A 27,397-nucleotide genomic window follows, 5' to 3' on the forward strand; every position below is an offset into this window, starting at 1 on the left:
AAATGAGAAGAGACTGAGCTTATGCCTAAAGAGAGAGAGAAACTCTTACTTAATTAGATGTCATGCACACCTAGAACCCTTGCTGACAGATACGTAATTTCAGTAGGTGTGAAAAAAGACAAGAAAAAAGGACAAGAATATTGCCTTTTTAGGTGCAGTTTGTGTGGTCATACCAGATACATCTGTGCTTTCTTTTCCATTTGTTTCTGGGCTCTGCCAGGGGACCCCTGGGAATTTCCCTGAGCTATGTGTCAGGTGTTGACAGAAGGATTGCTAATTTTGCTAGCCTGCCATGCTAAATTTTGGTAATTTAACACACTGTCACTTGGTAGAAGCACTTCTGTAGCTTCTTGATTTTCTTCTTAATATTAAATATATGAGAGATTCGTGTTTGGTATCTCTAAAAATCTTTCTGTAATGATGATTGTGGCCATGGGATAAACCAAGGAGGTTTCAGTATCCAAACCCCCCAAATTATGTTTGAGTGTTGTAAAGTAACTGTCATGCTTTGTCTCTCTGGTTTCATTTATTTTACCAAAACACAACATCTATGGAGAAAAATTGAGTTAAAACATTTCCAAAGTGTTTGCTGACTTTCTGGATAATGAATTGAACTTTAATACATTAAATACAAAATAGTAATAAATTACAATTGCACAATTTCTTACAGAGTTTTTATTAAGATCAAAACTTATTTGTTCAGACTAGATTTATATAAATAAATCACAGTACATTTTTACTTGTGTTCAGAAGATTGTAATACATATTATAAAATTAAGAAATTTTTTGTCCCTCAAACCATCACTGCAAAAGGAATCATGCATTATTTCTACTAAACAAACAAAATGCCCACCTAATTGAGAGAGCCTTGATACAGGTATGGCTCTACTCTCCAAAATTAGACATGAAACATAGAGATACCAGGACTATTTATTGAACAAGAAATAATAAAGTATAGTACAATGTTCATGTGTTATTAAAAACAAAAGTATACCAAAACAACACACCTCTCTTCACACACCTTTGCAATGGGTATTAAAAATGACAGCTGGCCAGCATGCAACTGAGTAAAACATTCCAGTTTTACAATGTCTACGTTTGAGCAAAAGAAGGAGGAACTAAAAAACCCAGACAAAACAAACATACAAAGGAACAGCCCAGATGCTTACAAGTCCTCATGTCCTCTTCCCCTCTGTGCCATATGTGCTGTGTTCGGTCAGCAGTTGAGGTATGCCCTGATGATACCTTTCCTGAATAGTGTCCATCACTGCATCTGGATTAGTACACTTCACGGGCCTTCAAGGAGATGGAGGTCCTTTCAGAGAACTGCAGGAGCCTGGAGAACTTCCAGCTGTAGTTCCTTGTCCAACCCACTGTATCAGAAATTAACTGTAAATGCAGCTCTTGAAACTACTCAGCCTTGAATGTGCAGTGCCCTTACAAGATAATTCACACCTTGCACAGCTTGGTTCATGTATTGTAAGGCTGTCACTTCAGAACAGAATTATGGTTGCAAGCAAGGCCTTGCACTAATTACAGCAAGATTCAAGGTGACACTGTTATGAAGTGTGTCCTGCTGCCATTTTCCCCAGCACAGAGGGCTTCTATTATATTCTACAGTATTGTGGATTACTTTCTTCACATCTTTTTTCCTTCTAGATAACAAAGCCATTGTTTTCTCACTTGATACTGAGATGTAATCATTTGACAATGCACTGTTCTAAAGGGAAGAAAGCATTTAATTGACGACACTTCAGACTGAGTCACCTAGTCTATGTTTTTTCACTTCTTTCTGTTCAAACAAAATGCATTAATAGTAATTTCAGATAGATTTCTAACTGGGTCAAACAGATTTTTCAACTGAATTTCCAGTCTCTCTCTTCCTTTCCAACTATTGTATGTTACTTTTAAACTAAAAGAGAGTCTGCAGCTATTTTTTTTTCAATGGCAAATAGGCCCCCTCAGTGCTCGAATGTTGCCAAGTGATAAACATGTAAATATGTGTTTTGTACCCCTGACTTTGGGCGCTCATGTTAATATAGCTACATGTCATGTTTGGTGTTTAAAAACAAGCAAATTAAACCAAACCAAACCAAAAAACCCAACAACAAAACCAACAAAAACCCCCTCCTCCAACAACCATCCCCTCAAGCCAAGAAGGGTGGACTAAAATAAACTCTTATTTTTCATTCTTTTGCATTGCCCTTTGCTGTTGTTTCACTTTGTATTGAACCAGCAGTTCCCCTACTGGTAGTTAAATTGGGCCTCTTTATAACAAGTTTCTCATATGTACTGCTTTGGTGTTTATGGATCTACTGGCATAGAAAGCTGAAATGTGCATTGACTGGTAGGAACAGTTTGAGCACTAGGTCTTTTATACTACATGTTTTCTTTCTGTTCTTGTGGTCCCTGCTTCCCCAGGGATGGGAGAATTGATTGAGATGCGTGTGTGTTTGTCCACTGCCAGGATTATTTACAGAGAAAAATGAAACAAAAGAGAACAGAAATGCTTTTAATGTCTTGTGATTTCAGTGGAAACAGATAAAGAAATATTTGAGCACTCAACTGCAAAAGGGTTGTAGTGTGAGTATTTTGGCATGGGAATATCACACAACTGCCCGTTGTACTCTGCCTCGGTGTCAGTAGTTTGGAAGGCTTTCCCATTGACACTCACTGTTTTTTTCAAATAACAACATCTGAAATGGTGGCTTGTTATGGAAAACTAAAAGTAACATTTTAATAGCACATTGTTAATGAGTGAAGTGGGATTAAAATCTTGCTGAGATGCATTTCTAAGGGATTGCCTTTTCTATTTTAGAATTATGATACTTATTGTACAGCATAATTATGCATTCACAGGAAACAAGAAAACAAATGAAGGCTGCAGCTTTGAAATTATTCTTGTGAGCCTTCTACTAATTTACCTCTGAGAATCAGTTCAGAAAAGAAAGATAGAACAGTACTGGGATTATAGTTTTCTCTGGGTTTCCAGGTGATTTTGTAGCAGTATGTCCTCTGTTCCTTCCAATATGATGTTGTATTGTTGTACTACAGTCCAAAGACAGCAGCAGTCTACTGGTCCACCAGAACCATAATGTGAAAATATTTCAGGTCTAGGGAATGACATTGGTTAAGTGGAGTATAAAGGTGAAGAGTGAAGTATCCAAATATAGAAAATAGCTATCATTCCATATATGCACTGCTATAATAAGGCAGATATTTGTAAAAAGCACATAGTAACAGTTTGCAAGTCATGAGTCAGCAAGAATTAGGGGAATTTAATAAAAAATTAGGTTTTCTTCCTCATCCCTAAGCCTTTGAGGTGTGCTGGATTCCACTTTAAATGCTCACTGAACAGAGATTTCTTCTTTTTTTTTTTTTTTTTTTTAATAGAGCTGCATTCAAAATCATTCTCTTGATGCCAGACTCTTAAGCATTAAATAAACTGAGTATGGTAATAAAATAAATAACCACTGGCAATTATGATACTACTTTTCAGTTGATGTCCCCTTGAGTTGCTAGAGTCAAATCTTGGCAAGGCTTCTGCACTCTGCCGAGGACACAGAATGAGCCTGCTGAAGAGGTGTTTTCCTTTTTACAGCAGTTACTGTTGCTAACATTGCAGTGGGAAAGCGCGCAGCTGCCAGCTCTGCGTTCCAGGCAGGGATGCATGTATAATGATTTGTCCTGGAAATCAAAGAACTCTACTCCAAAGGAAGAGGTCCTCCTTCTCTGCTCATGCTCATCTCCCCATGTTGACTCCTGGGAGATGAGCTTGGGTAAAGAGTGCAGGATTTTGCCTGAAGTGAGGATCATGCATGAACAGATATGAACATCGTATTGTATCACTGGCCTGCTGATACAAAGCTTCAATTGAAAGTGTAGTGAACTAGTTTTGCCAGGGCAACTTTGTATTTTTCATTCTGGAAATGCGCAGTTACCATCTGAAATTTTGCTTGGGCAGGTTTTGAAGAGTTGTTTAGTTTGCCTTGTGTATGGTAGCTGTATTCTCCATAGCATGGCATGAGATTTTTGAAATCTATTGTACTTTACAGGACTTCTGCTTCATAGCTGCAGCACACATTTACAACAGACCCAAGATTTCCTGCAAGTGCCAAGCTGTACTTTACCCACTAGCAATTCTGATTTTCTGGAAAATCCTCATTGATAGGTTATAAAACTAACTTTTTCAGATTTTGGATCAAAATTTTAAATATTTTCTTCAATCTGTGCATGCATATTTGTGTCAACAAAATTGCAAATCCAAAATGTGAGAATTCAACACATGCAAGACATGAAGTGATGTGTGTGCACATAAGCTTATCTGAACTATATATAAAGACCAGGGCTCCCTATCTGTAAGTACATAGCAGGCAACTAGATTGTATAAAATACCCATATTTTGGATTTGTGTTTTTTAAATAAAAATCCCCGTGTAAAAACTTCAATCAAATTCTCTCTAGAAAAGTTTGAAGGAAGAGAGAACTCCATACATGGCTAAATAAGTGGCAAAAATTTACCCCAGGGGCTCTTGTTCCAGGGCGTAGATTTCAGCATGTGAAAGAGTTCAGTGGTTGGTTTTTTTTTTTTTTAATGGTCAGAATTTTTCAGCATTTACAATATACCATCATGTAAAATAGCCCTATTAATTCTACTACAAGTAATAAAGAAAGTCTTCACAGGCACTATATGTTAGGAACAGCATTTTAAAATGACATTGTGTGTGTGTGTGTGCACATGCATGCACATGTGTGTGCTTGTTTGTATGATAAAGCATAGCCACCTGTGATATGCTTTCAATTTTTGCAGCATCATGGACACAACTAAGAAACATTGACTGGAAAATCATCTACAAAGGTTGAGGACTAACAGCCTCCATGTTATACAGATGGTTATCTTCTTTCTAAAGAACATACTGTCATTACAAATACCATATGTATCTTGTTCTCACCCAACAGAACTTTTTTTCAGTTTTTCAGATCTGAAGGATTTCTGCAAAGAACCATATTAATTTGTTATCATGTAAGGGTAAGGAGGCACCAACTGAGACTGAGGACACAACTTGTCATCAAAAAAATAAATGTCTGATGACAATCATTCTTGAAAAAAAATGATTTAGAAAGCTATCCATTCAAAATACTGCACCTTTTTCACAAATACAAGAACTCTATTAGTTGCTTCTCAAATTTGTTGGTTTTCATTGCCATCACGTTGCTTGTAAAACCTGGGTTATTCTAATGAACAGAGATTACGACTTGAATTTGGGTAATGCTTACGACCATACAAATAATCTATCAGTAGCAATAGTGTCAGCTGGAGAATTAATGCCACAAGTGGATAACATTACGCTACTTGAAACCAATAGTTCTTCACAGAGTAGAAGACTGAGGGTCCTATTCAGCAAATATTCAGGGTCCTATGGATGTGGCCACAGAGGTTCCAGAAGCTCCCACTGAGTCTAATCCTGATTCAGGAACCAAAATGATATGCTGTGTATATATTTCTCTGCACAGCCTGGATGCGCTGGACACCCTCCCCCACTTGATTCCTGGGAAGGAAAAAAAATATGTCTGTTTAGCTCAGTGACATGAAAAGCAATCCATAGTAATGAAATCTAAAGAAGTTAGCCAGGCATGTATGAAAAGAACAGGATGCCTGTAAAAAGGGAAGAGCTGTCAAAACCTAATTGTGGGCTCTGGCTGCAATAAAATCTATCAAAGAGGGAAGACAGGTTGGATATAAGGATGTAGACAACTTCTGCTAAGAGACACTTCTTGTATTCAGGGAAATGGTAACCGTTACACTACTCCTCACATGCTTTGTCATTCCTATCAGTGCTTGGCTACAACTGAGAGCTTGGTGATGTGTTTTCTAAACCCAGCTCCCAAATGCCCAGGTAGGCATTTCAAGGGTGGCACTTCAGCCAGTAGCTAGCTTGTCATTGAGGGCACAAACATATAGGCAGAGCTCCCCCACTTAACTCAATCTTCTTTCATAGCCTACTTGCATTTTGGCAGTGCCCATGCTCTGAAAAGGCATGGTGCCTTCCCACTGCAACAGAGCCTGTGAGCACTCAAAGGTCTCCCTGCTGAAACTGCGCTGCTGTGGTCCCCAGGCACCATTAAACAGACATAGGACAAGACTGTGGTATTTTTGCCATTTTGAGCATCTTCCTATTGCCTGACAATTATTTATGGAACTACCTAGGGTTAGTGCTTACAACCAAGTAGGTAGAGTCCTCAGTTGCATTCTGATAACACGGCTGCACTCTGATGCATAAAGTATACTCAGAGAGGCTGCAAACTGCCTGCCTCTGCATGTTAAGTGCTTACGGCATCATTTGTGGCTTGATATGAATACTACGGTCTTTTGTGTCTTTCAGCATTGGGAGTAACATCGTGGCTGTTCATAAACATAGTAGTTCCTTTTCACTGGGATTACTGCCTGACTTTAGCCAGCGACAGAAACAATAAAAGTAAGTCATGGTAACTCTTAGGAAGCAATTTAGTTAGGTCTTTGATGAATTCTTGTGTCTCATGAATCAGGATTAGTATTCCCTGTATTGGGGAGAGGATTAGACAGAGGGATTAAAAGGACATCTTTACCCCACTGGACTCTGTGGAATAGCCCCTGAGGATATGGCTAAGAAAGAGTTCAACAGGAATGCCAAATTTCTGCTGAATAGGTTAAAAGGGTGAGGAAGCCTCTTCGGCAGCCATCCAAGCGCAGAAGACCTGCATAACATTTCTGCTGAATAGGGCCCTAAAGACAAAAAACAAAACAAAACAAAACAAAAAAAACATAGGAACCTTGAAAAGCTTTTCGGATTGTGTCGCTTCTTATCAGGGCCTCAGATCTCCAGAAACACTTAAACATTTTTTTTCAGTGTGGTTAGGCATCCTTTGAGATGTGGTAGTGGTATGGATGATATATTGTTACAAGAGAAGAAGTAAAATTTAGTTACTATATATAAAAAGAATAGGTCTTGGTTGTTCTGAAACAAGGTCCATTCCTTTATATCAATTATCAGTGAAAGTTACCCAAGATCTTATTGAAAAAACAAAACCAAACCCTTAATTCAGTGTATAATGTTTGGTGTGTTCATGTATATATTAAAGACATTAATTACTTTCTGTCTCCCTAAAATTGAAAGGAGCAGACTTAACTTGCATGTTATATTTGACTTTTAATATCAGTGTTTCCGAGCCCTTTTCTAGGATTTAGTGCATGCATGTGGATCTTGGTTTTGTTCATAAAATGTTATCCAACTTCTAATGCCATATGGAGGAATATTCACAATTACAGTAATGGGGAAGCAAGAAATAAAAGTCTTACCTCTGCAAGAGGATGCCAGTGAGCAATGGGTTTCCGAGGGTATGAGAGCATTTCATTCCAGTGGTCCCGACCTAGACTTTCTGCATCGTTGCCTACTTGACATACTCCAATGACCTCATTGTGACCTACACTGTGAAAATGTTCCATATTTTTTTCTTAAAATTTTACCTTTAGAACCATACCATATATATATTTCATTAGAAACATTAATCATGGATTTTTAGAATTAATTCTTGCCTGAAAAATATAATGAACTATAAAATATGTAGGTTTGCTATTTGCATTTCCCACTAATCAGAATAATTTCATATTTTCCCCATTATAGCATACACTGTGTGTCTGTGTGCATTTGTTTCTTGTTTTTGCATGAAGAATGTAAAAAGTTCTTTGCTTGTGTTCTGTAATTAGTTGCAAACACAAGTAAACACTAAGCCATAATTTTAGAAACAGAGGCATGTGTCTAAGGGGTTAGCGTAATTGTGCACGAACAGAACATCAGTGCGTGGACTGGCTGATTATATGTTCAGTTACTTCAGTGCTGGCAAATATATATGCAGCTTAGTTATGTCAGTTATGGATGCAAATCTAGATTTTAAAATTTAGAAAGAAAATTCTGCCTGACAATACAAGAAATTTTAGCTTTCTACCAAAGTCAACATGACATTAATTTCCCATTTATTGGGGAAAAAGGTAACTTTGTTTCTGGATGCAAATCTACTGTGCAAGATTTTATAAGCCAATAGATGACGTTATTTTACAGCTACAGGTATCTCACCGGTCATAATCCATAACAGCTATCGACAAGTTAATTTGGTCAATGTTTTCTGGAGGGACGTCAAAGACTATGGCTTCATTGTAAACGGGATTAAGGGTATTCCTCTTGGTGGAAGTTTTTCTTTTCTTTAGTCGCCTTCCTTCACACATTAAAGAAACCTTCACGTAGGGATCTGTGTGAATCATAAGAACAACGTTGGTTTTCTTTTGTTGTTTTTAAGCAAACATAAATGGAAAGTGAAGGGAGCAGCCTTCTTGTATGCCCATACCTGCTTGCGGCATTAGTCGCTTGGACCTGACTGGAATTTGAGCTTCTTTATTACCATGGAATGCCTGGGAGGCAGTGGAGCTTTGAAAGCTTTGCCTGGTTCACTGCTTATAATGAGCAATTTAGGTTCAAGAAGCTCCTTGCTGTGTACCAACTTCTCAAAGGGTATTAAAATATCCACTGAACCGTGTTATACATGACTGTTTTATACAGCAACCTGTGTATCAGCCTATTTATAACAGCCTAATTACTTGTACATATTTGTAGGACAGACAGAAGATAACAGTATTTTACATGGTGGAATTTACTGATGTATGGTTAAATATAATTCAAAGTGTAACAATTAGTGGCTTATACTTCTCAAGAGAATTATAATTATTCTTGAACTCCTGAATGTAATAAAAAACCCTATTTCTTTGTAGCTCCTTTCTGGGAGCTCTACAACTCCCTGCTAGCACTTACATCTATCTATGAACTCCTATTTAAATTAGTTTTTTGTTTTCATCATCAAATTTTGAAAGGGTTGCTGAAAGGAGTCTGGGATGATCACTGTTTTGTCCATATGCCAACAACAGCAGAATTGGCTCAGAGGCTCTTGGAGACCGTCAGAGAGGGTCGGTCTGCCTCTGTGCCATAGCCGTAACAAATAGTCTGCTGTACAAACAAATTCCCAGTGTTATGAACGCAGTTTGGCCGACTCAGAATCACAGAATCATCTAGGTTGGAAAGGACCTTGAAGATCATCTAGTCCAACTGTTAACGTAGCACTGACAGTTCCCAACTACACCGTATCCCTCAGCGCCCTAACTCATGCTATTCTGAATCACAGTGGCTTTAGAAATAATAATCTTGCAGTCTTTTTAAGAGCAGATTATTTTAAACTGTTGGTTGCAACCGAGTAAACTAAAATATATTATTTATTTCTCAGAAAATCCTGTACTCAAGTAACTCAAGAACTCTCAGTATAAGAACCCTCTTCTCAAAAATCATTCTGGGATTTGACAGTGCTGAATTCTGTGTCTCAGGAGGGAAATGGGACAGAAATCCACATTGAGCATTAAATTCATTCCTACCTGATGCTCCTGTGATATCCATTGCCTTTAAATTTCTTGCCTTTATTATTGTAATAGTTAGTCTACCAGCTGTTGGAAGGTAGCAGAGTGAAAACATCAGGTCACCAAGATCCACGTTATCCTGTTCCAAGGAAAGAGAGGTAATGTGAAGCAATAATAACAATTTTCCCTACCCATAACAGGAGCTAAAGATAAAAATATACCTTTGGGGATCTACAGTTATACAAGCAAAAGCTGAATTCTCATTCTGAAACATATCTGAAAAAACAGACATCCATCTGCATGGAAGATTCAAGTTGCTACAGTTGTTGCTAGACCACCAAAGTTCTCAAGCATAAATGTGGTTATAGTTTCTAGCACTCAGTCCTTGGAGATGAAACACATTTATGTGCTGAGGTACAGAATGAGACACTGATATGCCTTTTTTCTATTTTATGTTTTGTAGTGATTTGTGTGTATCATTGACAAGCTGCAACAGACCTCTGTGCCTTTCCTTCTGGTCTGCAGAAGTATACCCATAGAGAATTTCACCCAAAAAAACATTGGTTGCGCGGGGCAAAGTTTTATGCAACTCTCAAGCTTGCATAAACTCAGGTGTGATAGGTATGGTCACGATAGTAATGGGGCAGTCTCCACTAGAAGTAGAGGAAGGACACTACTTCCTGTGCATTGTGCAGACAAGCTCACTCAAGAATGCTTATCCACCTGTTTCATTGATAGAATGATTTGCAACCCTTTCCTGTGTCAATGGCATCAGGGTTTCAGAAAAGTAGAAAATGAGCAAACCCTCTTTACATCTATAAAGCATTGGTCTTTTTTATTATTTTTTTTTTTAGAAAATCCAGCTCTTTTATGAAAAATATGGTGAATAAGTATAGTATTAAATGATTTCCGGGATCTGAGTTTCATTTTTTTGACTGAGCAGTGAACTGATACTTTCATAGACCTGTCTCCTGTAACCTAATATTTAATTCTTGACTAAAAAAAATTATCCTGGTGAGCAAATTCAAAGCTAAGTTTTAGGTTTTATAGGGAAGGGAAATACAGCTGTTGTGGAATATAGGTATCTTGCCCACTTAGTTTTGTGCAATAGTTTCTCTCCTTTCCCAGGTTGGCTACTTCCATGTCACCCACCAAAAAATCAAGGGTGGTGGATGACAATAGGTGAGTGAAAATACTTTGAAACAGCACGTAAGAGATTAGTGTTTGTCTATGAGCTAGCTGCTGTATAGACCAATGCCCAGAACCTATGCTGTCCCTTTACACAGCTTCATGAATTAGCAGGGAAGACATGCAGGACAGAATGAAATGCTGTCATGGAGCTGTAGAAAAACGTTATGTCAAAAGGGTTTGCTAGAGGTCACTTGATCCAACCCCTTGCTCAAGAGAGGCATCTTCGCTTTAGTTCTCAGCTCATGCAAGAAAAAAAAAGATCATGTACATTCATTCAGAAATATGTCCTTTCCTTGTGCAGTTATTGGAGAAAGATGCTGTCAAAGAAGGACAAAGGTGATATTATGGGCCCTTTGTCAGTAATAACTAGCTTTTAACCCTGACTTGACTTCATCAACTATTATCTTTTCCATTCTAAAGATCAGTGTTTCACGGTAGCTGTAAAGCTAATAAAGGTTGTGACAGTATCATGATCACTGATATGACTCACCCTGTTTAGTGTCTCTTGATGGCTCATACTTAGAGGCAGACCTGCTGCAACAAACCCTGTGTCACTGACTCACTTCAGCTGTGGGAGGATCAAAGTGCTGTTTGAGAAGGTGATGCTGTAAGAAGTCCTGCAGGCTAAAGTGATGTCAGCACATACAGGAGAAATTTCTCTTGACTAACACCTGCACTTAACATTACAGGAGGAATAACCGATCTCTGAAATTTTCCCAGCGGTCAGCTAGACCTTGATACCTATAACCTGGGGAACAGGAAGCCAAGATTTCACTTATCCTTCCCATTGTGAGGAAGAACAACTTTCAGCATTTAAATGTGCTTCCCCAGCTCTGAGGTGCTGATATTCGTAGCTGTGGAATTCTCTCTCATGCTGCAACTCTGAAGGGAGCAGAATTTCTTAAGCCACTTAAAGAAATTATTGAGTGAAGCCACCTTTTGGCAATTTGGGGAATTTGTCAGTCTGGCAAATTTTGATTAAGAGGTTATTTTTCATGAATTGGTCACAAACTTTTAAGAGAAGATACCATTGTTGAATCACTCATGTTTTCCCTGACCATAAAGAAGCCCATCAGGCACCTGTTGTTTTAACTGTGTATCTTGGTATTAGATACCGTCAACCATGGCAAAGTCATTCTGTACTCAGCTCCCGCGCTCCACATGGTGACTACGTAATTCATTATGTGATACTGTAAAGGCTTTACTGTTACTACCAAATACAAGAGTTTCCATTCCAGAGTTGATCACCCTGAATGAACATTTAAAACCTTTTATCAATTCTTATCAAGAAGTTAATAGGTAAATGAATTACTATACAATTGTTTTAGATACAAACACCAATAAAAATGTTAACCGTCTGCATAAATGAACTGGTTAGGAAAGAATGGATCACGTGTGTTGAATGCAGTATTAGGAATTATGCCATAATATATTTATCCACAAGCTTTGCCTTACGTTTGAAAAATAATCGTCACCTACACTGTGACGTATTTTTTAGCAAATGCTGCAATGACAATAATACTTTGTTAGTGGTTTTTCAAAAATTGCACTGGGCATTATACAGGAAAAACATTGTTAAACTGGAAACAGAGCCTGTAATTTCTTCAGTCTTCGCCAGTTGTAGAAGTTGTAGGTGTTGTAGCAATACATCACAGATGACTGTGAGATTCAGCTTGTTTGTAAGCCAATGCTAGTAGTAACCTAACCGTGGCAGTCTCAGAATATAGTTGAAGGAAAGCTTGCAGGCAGCAGCAGGAAAGAGAAACTTTTTGGCATGCAAATCCTTCTCTTAGTCTGAAAAAGAAGGCCTGTCTTCTCACACTTTTGTTTTGATTTGTAGGGAATTAACTACTGCTCCATAATACTGGTTACTTGTAAATGTTTTCTTAATTTTGGAAAGCTAGATTTTCTAAGAGTGAGACTTTCCCAGTGCCCTGGCTATTCCACCCTGCTTACCCCTATTTTCTGTAATCGAAGGGCAATATTTTTAATTGTTCCAAACATTTAAATTTTGCTGCTGTGGCTTCAAGGTTCAATTTAATGGAAGAATGTTCTTCAAAGAGTACCACAAACCATGACTGCACCACAGAATTTGCATGTGTGTGTTCATCTGTCTGGGTAACTGCAGGGGAACAGGCAACATGCCCTGACTGGAAATCAGTGGTGTCACAGGCATGACCATTACATCCAGAAAACACAGGGCCTTACTATAAATTCAGTTTCTTAACACAACCAAGGTCTATGTAATAGAGCACAGAGAGGATTATTGCACATCATCACTAGTTTAAAATCACTGAGCCACATGGCTTAAGCCATGGCTTGTCACTAAAGGTGTACTGTATTATCAAGAAATAGCTTTAAGGACCATAATTAACAAGCATAGAGGGTAAGATCTTCTGCAAGGATTATGCTTCTGTTTGAATTGAATACTTATGCGTTACTATGTATGCTTGACAAAATGTGGCAATATAAATATTACACTGCCAGAGACATTTTGAAATTCCTGCTTAGGAAAGATTTCATAATATTGTAGGTTAGCAAGTCATGCATCTTGTACGTTCCAAATTTGGTTCTAACTTTATTTAGTGTGGTAGTAACACCATACTGTGCATGTAACAGTTCAACCAGGACAACCCTACTATAACCAGACCAAAAGGCTGGTTAATAGTATGAATAACTTAAAAGAAAATATTCAGAAGATAAATAAATTACAATAATAATTTATTTATATGAGTATGGCATATATTATTTTTCTCTCGGTCCTATTCAGCAGGAAGCATATTGTAAGAACTGAATAAACATGCTGTAATAAACATACCTAAGGTCCAAACTTCTCTCCCATTATCCTCAAAAACCATCTACATTCAGAGGAAGAAAGCACCGCCTCCATTTTTAATCTATAACCTACTTATTCCTGTATTCTAAAAAAGGTAGAACAAGATTGGTGTCTGCTTTGCTCTTCCAGTGTCCCAGGCTTCAGCTTCAGGCTTGGGGTGATGGCTGAGTGCCTTGATGTTGTTAGCTGTGGCTTACAGTGAGCCGCACAACCTATCTGTTTCTGATCATCCCGCCTAGATTTGTCTCTGAGCCCTTGTTCTGTCCTTTATTCAACAGGGCAAGAGCATAAAGTTTCTTCCTTAAAAAATTTCCCAGTGTTACCTGGGAGAGTTAGATGCATTCAGTACTGGGTAAGCAGTCAGCTGAAGAGTTCAAACCAGAGGTGTAAATCACAATGTTTGCCTGAAAACTGTACCTTCACACAGGGAACGAATCCCTTACTGGAACCTCAAGACAAGGAAGACCCTTTAATTGCTGTTAGGAACATGGAAATACGAACTCCCTCACATTATGCTTCCTCCTTGTTCTATTGTGGAAATACTTGATATATCATAAAAATCATATTATTTGAATTAATTTTCACTGGCTTCTACTGAAAGGTTTATTGTTCCTGCTTTTCCCAGAAAACTTTTCCGGTTTCCCCCCTGTAAAATTAACATAAAATTAATATATCTTTTAAAATGCTGAATTCCAATACTAATGTTAATAGCTTGTTAGTCTATAGTCACACAGTATTTATAGATTTTAATATTATTAATTCCGTTAGAGATTAGCCTGCAGGATAAATCATTCCCTAGTACTATGTCAACAGCTCCATGATGGTGCTTAGGTGAGTGTAATTCAGCATATTAAACAGGCAGATGTGTAATCTTAAAGAAGACTGTGACAACGGGCCCTTAAATGGTTCAGCTTTGATTCCTTGGAGGCTGCGTTAAGAAGCTCAGGCTGGATCAAACCTTCTCAGTGAAACCTGTATGTTACCTGGTAGTTAGTGAGTTTCTGACAAATCGGGATGACATTTGGGATCAGATTTCTCCTCTCCCTTCTCATAAATACATTTGGGTGCAGAGAATGGGTATGTAACATCATGCAAAACAGGCAGCAAGGGATGGAAGGAAACAAGACAAATTATAGGTTACAACTTCTGCTTTTGCCTCTGGTCTAGAAGATACACTGTCCTTGAGTTAGGCAGTCATAAGTTTTATGCCCATTTCTTCTGAAACTTGCATTTTGTATTTCTGGAGCAGACAAGCTGTGGTAGGCCTTCTATTAGAGTGCCTGTGCCACTCTAATTAAAGCATATGTCTCAATTATACCAGGTTGCTCAGTTCCCCACCTATAAAAAGACAGACACTGCTTTTTTACTTTTCTGTATGTTGCAAAAATAATGCTAATTATGGATTGTAGGTGCTAAGAGGTATTTTTATGCATCTCATCAACTTACCATTAATGGGAGCACTTACAGGCAGTGATGCCCTTGCTTATTTCTTTAAAAGTTGCTAATTGTTGAAAGAGGTTTTCAAGGCACTAGTGATTTTAGAGATTTTTTAAATTCTTATTGCTATGTCAGAGCTGTGCAGCTCAGGCAATGGTAACTTTGCATACTATCTCCTTTAGCAGTTTTACATGTCTACAAAGGTCACTGGAAAACTGAAGAATAGCAGAAGTTGCAGAAACACAGCTTTTGAAACACAGAAAGGATTGATTATCAGTATTCAATTCTCTCTTTTTTCTCCCCTTCTAGCTGAGGAGTATTAGTTGTATTTTAAACAAAAAAAAAATATATTCCTAGTTATTTAATAGTCTTTCCTGGAATTAATGGAATTATACTTCTGCAATGCAAGGCAAATTTCACTGTACATCATTCTAATATTTGATAATGTGGGGTTTTGAATTTTGAAAGGATTTATTTTACAGGAGGTTTACTCTGCTAAGATGAGGATAATTTAAGTATACTAGATATATGTGTTAAGTCTAAATGAATTAAAAATACTTTAAGATATGTTATCTGCTTTTTGGGATATACTTTTATTAAATTGTTCATCTGTGTTGAGAAGTCTGGATTCAGATCTGAGTGAGCTAAGATACTAATTCAGTTCAGGTGTGTGTCCAGAACACAAATATTATGCAAATACCATATAAACAATTTGAGACTCTAACCTGTTTGGGAATGATAGCAAATCTAAAGTATCTGACATGATGAATTCATGAAGTTAGCTCTAGTTTTTTGATTATTTCATCGCAGAATTATTTTGAGTTATATATATGAGAAATGTATATTGAGAAAAACTCTTTAGAAATGTTTAACTGAATTTGCACATGACTATAAGAGTGCCAGCTGCTTTCTCATTACACATTTTAAGATGAATAGAGAAGATATGACTGGAAAATTGTATTTTCCTAACATCTTAAATCAAAGAAGTAAACTCTAGTAAAGTAGGTATTTATTAATGCCTCAATCAAACTATATCTACAGAGATATGATTAAGTAAAGTTTGTGGAAAATGGGAATGGCTTATTTTCTTACAATTATTCTTTCGATACATCAATGTCAGGCTATATTTCATGTTTTAAGTTAATTTGCAAATTGTATTATTTTCTCAGTGTGACTCATTTTTTGCATTTCATTGTCTTTATTTCTTTTATTCATGGTTTTCTTAAAAAATGAAAGCAAATAAGTACAGGAGCTTTTAGAACTTGGTATGCAAAAATGAGTCTGATTTCAATTATTAGGAAAGAATGTTAAAAAAAAAAAATCTGTTTGCATGTAATCCACTCTGGATTTTATACTGCTTTGGGTACACAATATAATTTTCATGTCAAGTCACAGACTGGCTATCAGCTTTTATGCCTATACAGCTATACAAAGTGTATATATAGAAGCTAGTCTGATGGGATGCACAAAAAGGCAGGATAAGAAAGTGCAGCTTTGAATCCCTCGTACTCTCTCCATGGGCTTGTCTGTGGCATAGCATTTGCTACTTGGCACACATGGATAAAAATGCTGGACCTGAGGGATTCTTGCATGACTAATACAGTGAAAAGTATCATCAGCTAAAGAATCCAAGCAAAAAACCCTTACAAGGGGGAAAGAAAGCACTTAGGTGAGCCAGCCAACAGAAAGTGTTGCGTGTTCTAATTTAAAACAAAAATAAATCCTCTGACAGCTAAGTTCAACTTTGCTGCTTAACTATGTAGCTTGATTTTTCTCTATTAGGATTTATATTAGTAATGCCAAGATGATACCACAACAGAGTTTCTACCACCTTTTCTCTGAGGAATTCTGGAGCACCTTATAGTCAGACAGACATCTTGCCCAGCAGACCAACTCTGAATACCACAACTTTGTGCTGTACTTTGCAGGGACTGAAAGAAGTAGGAACCCTTCCTGCAGGCTGGGTTGTACAGAGCCACTGTGATTATCAGCTCAGGGAGTTGATAATCATAGTCTATCAAATTGGGTGCTATTTACATCGGTAGATATTGTACATGTCTTTGTTAGTCAATCACATACAGTTGTAAGTTCTTAACTGTTATAATTGTAGTTGTACTCTGTAATGAGTACAACTTCTTATTTTAACTTACTCATAGTTTTGCCTAGCATCTTGGCAACTTCTATATAAAGACAGTATCAAAAGTAAAGCATCCAGCAGATAGCATATCCTCCGTTTCCACTTCAGAGCCTGAAGATCTTTTGATATGGATTTTTTTTTCTTTTGTTTCCATCATCCTTGTGTCATGAGTACTTTTCTTTAAGACAGATTACTGTAGTCCACATAAGGAGGGTCCTCCAGACATGACTTTGTGTTGTGCCAGTCAGTCAAGATATCTTAGAATGTGTGTAGCTGGAGTCAAAGCATAAGCCTTTCGCCTTCATATGTTTCAGAACAAATCCAGTTAACGTCTTTGAGAAGAACATACACGTAACTTCCTCTTGCCACAATGTCCTTAGTAAGTCAAGGACAGAGGCCTTTTCCTGTAGGCAATCACTGTACTTACCTCTCTAAAGACACAACATCCCATTGTCACAATTTATATGCTATAAATAGGATGGCAGTGATTAACTGAAACTGCCTTTCTAACTGGTTAGCTGCATATTGTCCTCAGTTACATGAATGCACTTACAGAATATATTTGTTCTTACTGAGTCATTTAAGACTTTATTGATAAATTATTCTGTAATAAGATCCTTACTTTAAAAAAGCTTCCATTCAGTAAAGATAAACTTCTTACACATATTTATTTTTAAACATGTGCTTAAATCATATGGATTTTACTGGCTTTGAATCCTTTACATAGATTTTCAATTCCCAACAACTAAAGTGTTTTGCTGAATCTGGGCCTAAGGGTGAATCTAATGAATTATCCAGTAACTATCAAGATAGAGATAATGTCTTAATTTGTTCCAAACTAAACTGATGAACTGGGGAGATAGTCTGGATTGAGCTAACGGAAATTAGTAGAGACATGATTGGAAAAGCTTGAGTACTTGTCCTGTTTATGTGTGTGTGGCCACAGGAAAACAGAAATGAGGCATTCTGAAAATGAAACTTCTGTAGAAAGTTAATGTAAATAATTTTTAACTTCCTCATCAGTTATTAAGAGGGGGAAAGAGTGTGTACAGAGTTGTTTCTGAAGGCTTGCTCTATGGCATTGTTGGTCAGAGAAAGAAGTTAATTAAAGTTTATTTTCTTCTTGCAAGTTAAACTGTTCCCCTGAAAACTACTCTGTTTTCTTGAATTGTTACTGCTTTTTGCAATTCTTCTATGACTTGTTGCTTTCTATAAAATATAAAGTTCAGTATAGAGTTAATAATACAAAAATGTCTGCCCCGACTTTGTCTTTGCAATGCAAAGGCATTGCAGGCTGCCTTTTATCATTTTGATTGTCACTGGAAGGCAGGGGGTGCATGTGTGTGTGTAGAATAGGGAATGCTTGAGAGCTAGAGAAAATAATTGCATCTTCCTGATCTAGTATTTAAAAATTAAAATGCCATAACCTGTAAGATGTCAGTTTACAAGCAAGGTGCTGTGGGCACACTTTTTTCCAGTATATCCCACTTCAGTGTATCCCACCTTGCCAGTGTTTACAGGTTGCCACCTTTGGTATTGTGCTTCAAATGTCTTTTGAAAGGGAAGGTGGGTTTGATTTCACAATGCTAAAGCTTTAAAGGAGAGTACTTTAGCACAGAGCTGACTCCAACCTTTCCCTCTGCAGAGATGGCAGTGGTGCTTTAGAATTGTTGACAATCTTGGGAACAGCAATGAAATGTAAATTTTTCTATACAGGAATGGACATTTGGAGGGCAACTGTTTTCTTGAAAGGAAACGTAAGGGAGAGCTTCAGCTGCGAAACAGAAAAGTTTTGATGTTAGGTAGAGATGGTAAAAATGTAAGGACAAGTAGGTCAGACAGACAGGGGATGCCTCACAGAAGGCAGTTTCACAAAACAATCTAACAGTGCAATCTGGAAAAATGGACAGCAGTTTCCCAAAGTGAGGACCAAAGCTTTTAATGAATGTCCATCAATATCTGTCATGTTAAACCCAATAATTTTTTTAACAGGCTGTAATCAATTTGGAATAGACTTCAATTTTTTGTGAAATACTGAGATTGAAAAAACAAAGAACAGAGGTTAATGACATTGTAGGGTGCAGTATTTTACCATACAAGCTAATCTGGGTGGACAACCTTTCTGACTTAAAAGAAAACTCTTGGTGAACATCATGCAGATAGAAAGAGATGAGAAAATAAACCCTCATGGTTTCAAGGCTAAATGCTAGCTTGTTGTAAGAAGGGGAGGCTAAATTACGTGTTAAGTGTTCACTATCTCTAAGCAAACGTGAGCTTGAAGAAAATGAAGAAGCAAATACATTCTAATGCATAAAATTATTTCTACCATGAATTATTTGCCAGTTACCTCTTTCTTCCATTCTGACATAAGGTGAAAGTAATGCTTAATTATCTCAATATCCCACTAATAATGAAAATCTCAAATACATCCAAGAAAAATTGCAAGGGAGGAAGCTGGTTTTAAAAATAAGTTAACTAATCAAAATGTTTTAATCCAAAATGTCTTGCCTGTTAATTTTTTTTTTCCTAGTGTGTTAAAATGAAAATGTCAATTTGAAGTAAATCTGTATGCAAATTAATGGATTGGCCTTTTACTCTACCTTGAGTTACAATGGCTGCATGTGAACTTACAGCTCCACTAAAATAGAGAAACATACTCTATCTTCGAACCCCACTCAACTCTCTGTTCATGCACAGGGACTGGAAGCAATCAGTATGTCAGGGCTCCAAGGGCATTAACAGGCCTTACTGGCCCTGACCACCCCTAGGGCTTCCCCCCACCCTGCCCACGGCCCAGGTCCCCATTCCAGCCCTGCCCGGCCATGGGCCCCACTGTGCCAGGCCCCGCCATGGGCCCACATCCCGGCCTGGCTTGACCCATCCCCAGGGAGCTGGCTGATGCCAGGGGCTGCCCCCTGGCTCCCTGGCCTGCCCCGCTCCCTGGCTGGGGTGGTGGGATGGGACCTGCCTGGCGAGGTCCTGCCCAGCAGCACCAGGGTCCCCCACTGCTCCTGGCGTCCCAGCCCATGGGGAGCTGCCAGCCCTGGTGCCCTGCTGACACAGTCTTGATTAAGGATAAAGTCTCACAGAGTGGCCATTCTGTATAAAAGAATGCTAATATAGACATGCTGCTGAAATGAGATGATATTAAAGCTTTGGACACTACTAGCAGTTCCTCACCTCTGCTGAGCACTGAATGACATTCTCAGTGCAGGCATTTTGTGTTGTGTACAGCAGCCATCTCTTATATCATGCATTCTGAGCACATCATTCTGAAAAGGAGAGAAACTAAGTATCTGGGTAGTGCTGAAAAAAGATGAAGAGTCACAGTATCAGGAAAAAACTGTGTGCTTTCCCATCTGCGTAAGCACCTATAGTGTTGTGTGGATGTATTCATTATATTTGCATTAGGTGTTCTGTAGTGACTTCCTTGCTACTCAGGCTTAGCACAGGTTGTACACAAAATGGGTAATAAAGGCCATAAATCTGAATCTACTTTTAGTCTATGTAAACATTAGCTCTACAATTTTGGTTTTGAAGAAGTTGATATGAAAAAGAGAATGGTCCAAATAATAGTGTACTTGAAAAATAGAAAACTAATGTCAAACTCTATGTTGCAGTAGCATGTCTTTCTTGCCATTCCAGAGCTTTTATCTGAGATATGTTTAATTGCTTGGTTTTTTTTAAATCAGATATCTCTTGTTGGATTTTGCCATCTGCTGCATAATTTCATCCCATATCTAATTTAAGTAGAGAAGATATGGTGGTCTGCTCTACACGTACCTGTGTACGTGCCCTGGGAAGGCCAGGAGGGGTTCATTCTGTTCAGGGCTCTAGCATAATGCATGCAGAAGCTGGAGAAGCACATGTGTATTGTTCATTGTAAACAGACAGCAAAGAAGCACTCCGCCCCTAGATTTTGACCACTTGAATATAATGAGCTCCTTTCACAGACTGCTAAAATAACTATTAGTGAAGAGTGTATTGCCATTAATCTAAACTCTGTCTAATCATTTAAAAATTCTTGTGATATCTGGAAATCAAATCCAAGTTCAATGAAATCCCTCATGTGCCCTTTCTCTCTCTCTTTCTGATCTTTCTTGGCTTCTCATCCCACTAAAAAGTAATAAAAGAATTATTACCTCTGTTAATAAGGTATATCTAAGGCAGACTTCTCAAAAGTAATAAACTCAAAAGTATAATTTGTGCAGTTCCCTTTAAGTTCAGTGCCCATTTAGCAGGAAGGGAAAGAAGCATGGTTTTATGAATCTATTTCTCATTTTTTTCTATGATTTGCACAGAGATTTTCTTCATCCTGATTTAGATGAAGGTTATTTTTTCTTTCAGATAGGTACCTTTCCTGGGTTTCCTTGTGATTTTAAAGCCAAGGATCAAGTATCTTTCTACTGAAGTTTCTCCACGTGCTTTGTTTCTCTAGAGACGATTATGTTGTGTCGTGTCATGTCATGTACCTCCTCAGGTCAGGAACCACTGAGAATATTTCATGGTTTTTTTGGTAAAAAGTAACTTTTTTTTCTAGAACTCCCCAGTGTTGAAATCCTGTTACCTTTGAAGTTGACTTGATTATTATTAAGTGGTGCAACTAAATACAAAAAGTGGGCTTGTGATCTGTCACCTGTATAAACAATAACACTGGTGCCCTGCCAGACTCAAATGCACCATCCACAGAAAGTATCAATGTAAGAGAAACTGTAAAAAGGGATCATTATGGCTTAAAAACATGTCTGAGAGCATTCCACATAACCTTCCATTAGACTGAATGCACAACTAAATTTCACAACATGCATTTTACTAGTAACACTTCTCTATAAAATCACCCACTTTTAACATTAGAAAATCAATTTCCATAGAAGTTTCATTTACTTCTTAGTAAATTATTTAAATGGGTCATATAGGAAAGAAAATCACTGCAAATTTCAAAACAAAGCAGCCAAGGTAAAGAGACTACTTCACTAATAAGCAATATTCTGTTAATGGATTGGGTGAAAAGGTGTGCAGTTGTACTGTGTTGACTGTCCTTGCACAGCAATTCCGTTTTAATTGCAAGTTAAATGGAGGAATATAATCATGGACACTAAGGTTAATCCAACAAAACACATGTATTAAATATGTCAAAATAGACAAACCCCCTAAATCTTATTTTATACCTTAGAATCTCTCTGGTTTTCAAATACAAAATGAATTAAAATAATAGAAGGAAGAAGGAAGAATGAGCATGACAATAAAATTAATGATAACAAGACAGCATCGTTCCAGAAAAGGAAGACTGCTTTCATCCTTTATTTCTCAAACCATGCTACAAGGAAAACTTCACATTTGAATCAGGAGAGGAGTTGGGGGTTTGGTGGTTCTTTTTCCAGGGTGGAGGTGGAAACATGGGAGAGAAAGTAGGCTCTTCTGTTTCCTCCCAGAGATGCTACTGACAATTTTCATAACAGACTGCTATGTAAAATTTGCCAACCGCATAACATGCTGATATGCTGTTGGTATCTAACACTCTGAGGGCAAGCCTCCCTGGCACCTCCTGAATCAATGCTGTGGAATCTGTGGTGGCATCTAACAACAACAGGTTACTTTTACCACTTCTGTTTGGCAATACCAGGAACATTTCAGTGTTTCTCAGTATCTTAATTGCTGATGCCACCCAAAAGCTCATGCAAATCCAGCTACCTTCTTTTCTTCAGAGACAGTTCTGGACTATCACCATTAGGACACTTAGGCTATGCAGATCTGGTGAAGGAGAATTTATGTTGTTGCTGTGTATCATTCATCTACCTTGCAAATAAATAATATTTTCATCTTGAAGCTGCTAGGCAGTTTACCAATCCAATACTACATCTACTTAGGAGCTGTACAGAAAAAACATCTTTAAAATAAAAGACTGTGAGGAAGCTGAAGGAAGGGGAAGGAGGAGGACAGAAATCCATTTTAGAAAATGCAGACTCTGAAATCAAGTGTATCATCCAGGTGTCTACAGCATGAGCAGGGGAAGATGTGATTGTGCAGAGTGTGATAACAGTTCTTTTTCTGTAATACTTGTTCTCTATCAGATATGCTTGTGCCTCCCGATTATATTTAGAGGTGTACTGCAGGCAATTTTAGGACCACTTTAGTGAGCATGTTTTCTCTATTAAAGAATGCACAGAGGGTAGTGTAAGATGCAAGATAAAGAGAGCACTAAATATAGAAGTGCCTTAGTGCTTTAAGTCCATAAAAGTGAGTCAACAGAACTTCCTCCTCTTAGATGACTTTTCTTCTAACTTGTTTTACTTTACACATGCTACATGTGAAATGTACCTAGAGAGGAAAATTATTTTTTTCTGTGGCTTGTTTTAGTCTCTTCCTCATGGCATCATGTGCATTCGTGTGAGGAGAGTCTGGTGAGCTGCCCAGACTTTTACCTTGTTATGTTTATATTCCAAATAACTAGTGTTATTAAGTACATACTAGCCTCTGGGTAGGAAAAAAAGCATTTTCAGAAAGACTGTGAGTGATTTAGTAAACAGTATCTCACAGTCACTTAGATGCCTTCTCAAATTTTCAGTTTAGTTGCTTATAATTTAAATAATTTCATAGTTTTGAAATGAGATCAAAGTTGTGAGTTGATGTCCTAAATGGTGAGTTCACTTTAGAACACTGTTACTTTGAGAATGATCAATGTTTCTGAGTACTCAACTGGACACCTTAAAAGGGCCTGGCTTCAGTTTTTTGGAAGAAAGTATGATTTTGAAAGAATTTAGTGTAGTTATCTCTGACCATCCTGACTCATAACTTTGGGAGCAAGACTGTCTGAAAAGAAGGATAGTATCCTTTTATTTTGTGCTGCTTTAGCACTAAAAGGCTTCCTGAAATAAATTATTTTTGAGAAGAACATGAGAGTGGCTGGATGGAGGTGAAGAGAGTGAGCATCTTCTGCTATATCTACTGGTTTGTTTTTAAAAAAATACCTATATTCTGATGAAAAAAGAATTACGGTTATAGATAGGATGAAAAGCTTTTTATATGTTGTTTTATAATAAAAGCTTTGTGTTGAATGAAGTGTTTGTCATGGCTTTCCCAAGAATGCTGACACTATATACTGAGTATAGTGAAGAATTTGGAAAAGGAGCTGGCAAATGAGAAATGCTACTGAGCTACTGAAAGAAAGGGGTCAGGAGTCCTCACTGCAGAAGCGTTGAGGGAGATGAATCTATACTGTTTTCATTCTGTTAGGACTGCTGCAGCCAGTCAAAAGTTGAAGTTGTGGATGTAGAACTCAGGTAATTTCTGATGGAGAGATTTCTGTCTGCTTTCTCCAGCACCAGATTTGATAGCTCACTCATATTTTAGCCATCAAATTTTGGGGGAGGGAGAGGAGAAGATTCAAAACTTTGTTGAGCAGGTCATTGTCATGTATTTATTTTGCAGAGAGGAACAAAAGTATGGTAATTTGCTTGTTCTGCTGTTCTAGTGAATTTTCTGATGTACATCTCAAGTTATTTGTTTACATTATTTCATGTGGCTTTTTGTACTGATTACAAGATACCGTTTCCAAACTACAGCAAGAGGATATGCATGAAATCTGAGCTTCAGTGGGAATTCTTTCCCTGGCTTTACAGTAGAGTCAAGATCTCATCCTGAGTACTACTCATTTCTACCTGCATAAAATGTTGCGGTCCCAATAGAGTGAAGTTTATTGTTAGATTAGCATTTACTGTAAGATTCTGTGCTCAGTAAATACAGACATTGAAAGGTTTTCATTATTTTAAAGTGATTCCTTTCTTCCTGATGATCATAAATAACTCTCTAGGGGGCTTGAAACCAAAGTCTGCTGTTTTCTTCCCATCTTTTTTGTACACACTTTTGTGTCCCTTTACTGCATACATATTTATTTTATTGTTGAGGTTGTGGAGAAGAGTTATCCTAATGTAGATCAGATGGTTGATTAAACCACAGCTGGCTTTTAAAAATATTTATAAAACCCCAGCATGCTTTTAAAAAGAAAACACATAAAGAGTTCTATGAATTCTGAAAACAAATATAAAAAATACAGAATGGGTAATTGTTCTTTTGCTCTTCTGTGTTAACTTTCATAGTGTTTGGCTAGCAGTGTTGATATGAATAGAAAATACTAGGTATTGGATGATATGGCTAATCTCCTATTCACTGCTCCTTTTAAAATAATTTTACTGCAGGAAATGGAAGAGAAAATGTTAGGTAGGAGGAGCGGTGGATTTAAGCCACTCGTATTGTTGCTGTTAGTAATTGGTTGCCTGGCAAGCAAGGTTATGTTTTCTGATGTTATGATAAACTGCTATTTTTAAGATCCCGGATTTGGCCCAAGAATCTGAGTGGGGAATTTTATCCCAATAGTTCATATAATCAACTGTGAAAACCTCCAGCTGTCAGTTGTTTTCTGCTTCCCTGCCCATCACAAGCAAGATGCCATCACTAGTCAGAAATCTTCTTCCAGATGCTGTATGTAGCTTTAATTCTGAGTTTGATGAAAGGAGTAGTGAATGATTAAGCACTCACTAAGGTAAGCTGTAGCTTGTGACTACTGTTTTCTTGAGTAAATAGAGCAAGGTGTTTAATCAAGCAATGCAGTGCCAGAAACATGTAGCTATACAAATCTCAAATGTCACGATACCATAGATGTTCCTAATGCAGTTGTGTCATTTGAGCCTGTCACTTCACCAAAGTACATGGTGTGAAATACTCATTCTAATTTTCTGCTAGGGAGCCATAGGAAGGCTCAGACACTACAAAAGACTGTATGCTTCATTTACCCCTGTGAATACCTCCAGTGACTTCAGTGAAACTAACTACAGAAGTTACTATATCCATAATTCTAGAATTTGAGTGTGCATTGCAAACTGCCTTTCGGTGTTTGTAAGGACTGGTGGAGAATTGAGAGGTCTGCATGTGTTTGTCATTTAATCCTACCCAGGCAAGCACAAAGTGATGTTGCAGTAGCCTGTTGGATTTTTTCAGGAAACACTACACTTTATATGTTGTTCCTGATACACATACCTTTCTCAATGTTTAGAGAAATGTGTATGCATGAGGAGAAATTAAATGAAAGAGTGATATAAATTGAAGATCTCTTCTGTAAAAAGGTAGCAAACTCAGGACTGATAAATCTTGATGAAAAAGCTTTTTCAGGTTATAGGCTCTCAGTTTTGCTATTGTTTCTTTAGCTCCACTGTCAGAAAAATAGCTCACTTACCATGAAAAAGTGATGCCTTTGTATCCCTATTCCCTCAGATAGTTTGGCTGCCAACTAATCTATTTTTTACAACGTGAAAGAATGGAAGAGCATAGCTATGTATCTTTCTGCAATGATCTGAGCAAGGTTCTCTACAGAGCCTCGGAAGTGGCCCCTCATGCTCTGAAGGGCTGGGGATTGAAGAGAGAAAAGCTGTCACATGCATCTCTCAAGCCTCCTAAGGACAATTAGGGCCTTTACAATATCTGGAATTATTCTTGTGGACCATATAACCAAATCTTAGCAAAATGTATGGTGTGTCTTAAAGTTTCTACTCTCATTTATGGCAGTTCAGTTGTCTCACCTTTTATTTCTTTCAAACTACATGATGAGCTGTTAAAGTCTCCTAGACCAGGAGAAAAGCTAGAAAACTATAGATGCATATATAGGACATAGTGTTCCCACAATATGTCTTTCTCCACCAGTAAACTCAAACTTTTGTTTGTAAACTCAAAAAGCTGCAACTTTTAATGTTTCCCCCCCTCCAAAGGCAGTGGGGAGGTCTAAGAGAGCCCTCATGATTATTTAGCAAATGGTATAGCCTTATCTTAATTTTGGTAAGCTCTAGAATTCAGCCTGTAAGCACAAAAAACATGCCTCCAAAGCACTACAGTTATGATCCAGTAATTTCTTCCTTCTGTACAGATGATGTTTTGTCCTCTGTAACAGGACTCTGGAAAGATCCTGGAATCCTGAATGGTTAAAGTGTGAGACAGGTTACATCCTCTGACAAGAACTTGAAAGGGGACAGACAAATCTTTTGGTGAGAAGAGCCTGTATATAGTGACACTTTCTTTTCTACCTAATTAGCTGGGGCACAGGTGTACTAGAAAAGATGAAGTCAAGACTGTACCCCAGCAAGCACACATTTTAGGTAGTGTTAGGATGCCAGCCTGTTGGGCATGGTGTGTAGGAGGTACTTCCCAAGTAGCTAGGCTATCCCCTGCACAAATATCCACTATGTCTTGGTAAGAGTTCGGAGCACAGTTACTGTTAATCCCTAAATAAATAATACACAATAACAAAAAAGTCTACTTACTGCTTAAATATAAGACCATAGGAAAATAACATGAGAACTGGGTAAACAGACTGTACA

General features: G+C 37.7%; 1 protein-coding gene across 3 annotated transcripts in view; it reads right to left on the minus strand.

Moving 5' to 3' along the window:
* Positions 1-914: 914 nt before the first annotated feature.
* SYT9 (synaptotagmin 9) overlaps positions 915-27,397 on the minus strand; it is a 70,407-nt gene continuing 43,924 nt past the window's right edge. The window contains exons 4-8 of one of the 3 annotated variants that reach the window (XM_074842046.1): positions 9,451-9,571; positions 8,111-8,282; positions 7,336-7,465; positions 6,606-6,762; positions 915-5,548 (exon numbers count right to left, since the gene is read on the minus strand). In XM_074842046.1, the coding sequence (XP_074698147.1) occupies positions 6,655-6,762; positions 7,336-7,465; positions 8,111-8,282; positions 9,451-9,571 (531 nt within the window). In that variant the 3' untranslated portion in view covers positions 915-5,548; positions 6,606-6,654. The remainder of the gene's footprint in view (positions 5,549-6,605; positions 6,763-7,335; positions 7,466-8,110; positions 8,283-9,450; positions 9,572-27,397) is intronic. The other 2 variants (XM_074842047.1, XR_012625393.1) reach the window with 2 other exon arrangements.

The sequence above is a fragment of the Strix aluco genome, chromosome 16 (assembly GCF_031877795.1).
Source record: "Strix aluco isolate bStrAlu1 chromosome 16, bStrAlu1.hap1, whole genome shotgun sequence".
Classification (NCBI taxonomy): domain Eukaryota; kingdom Metazoa; phylum Chordata; class Aves; order Strigiformes; family Strigidae; genus Strix; species Strix aluco.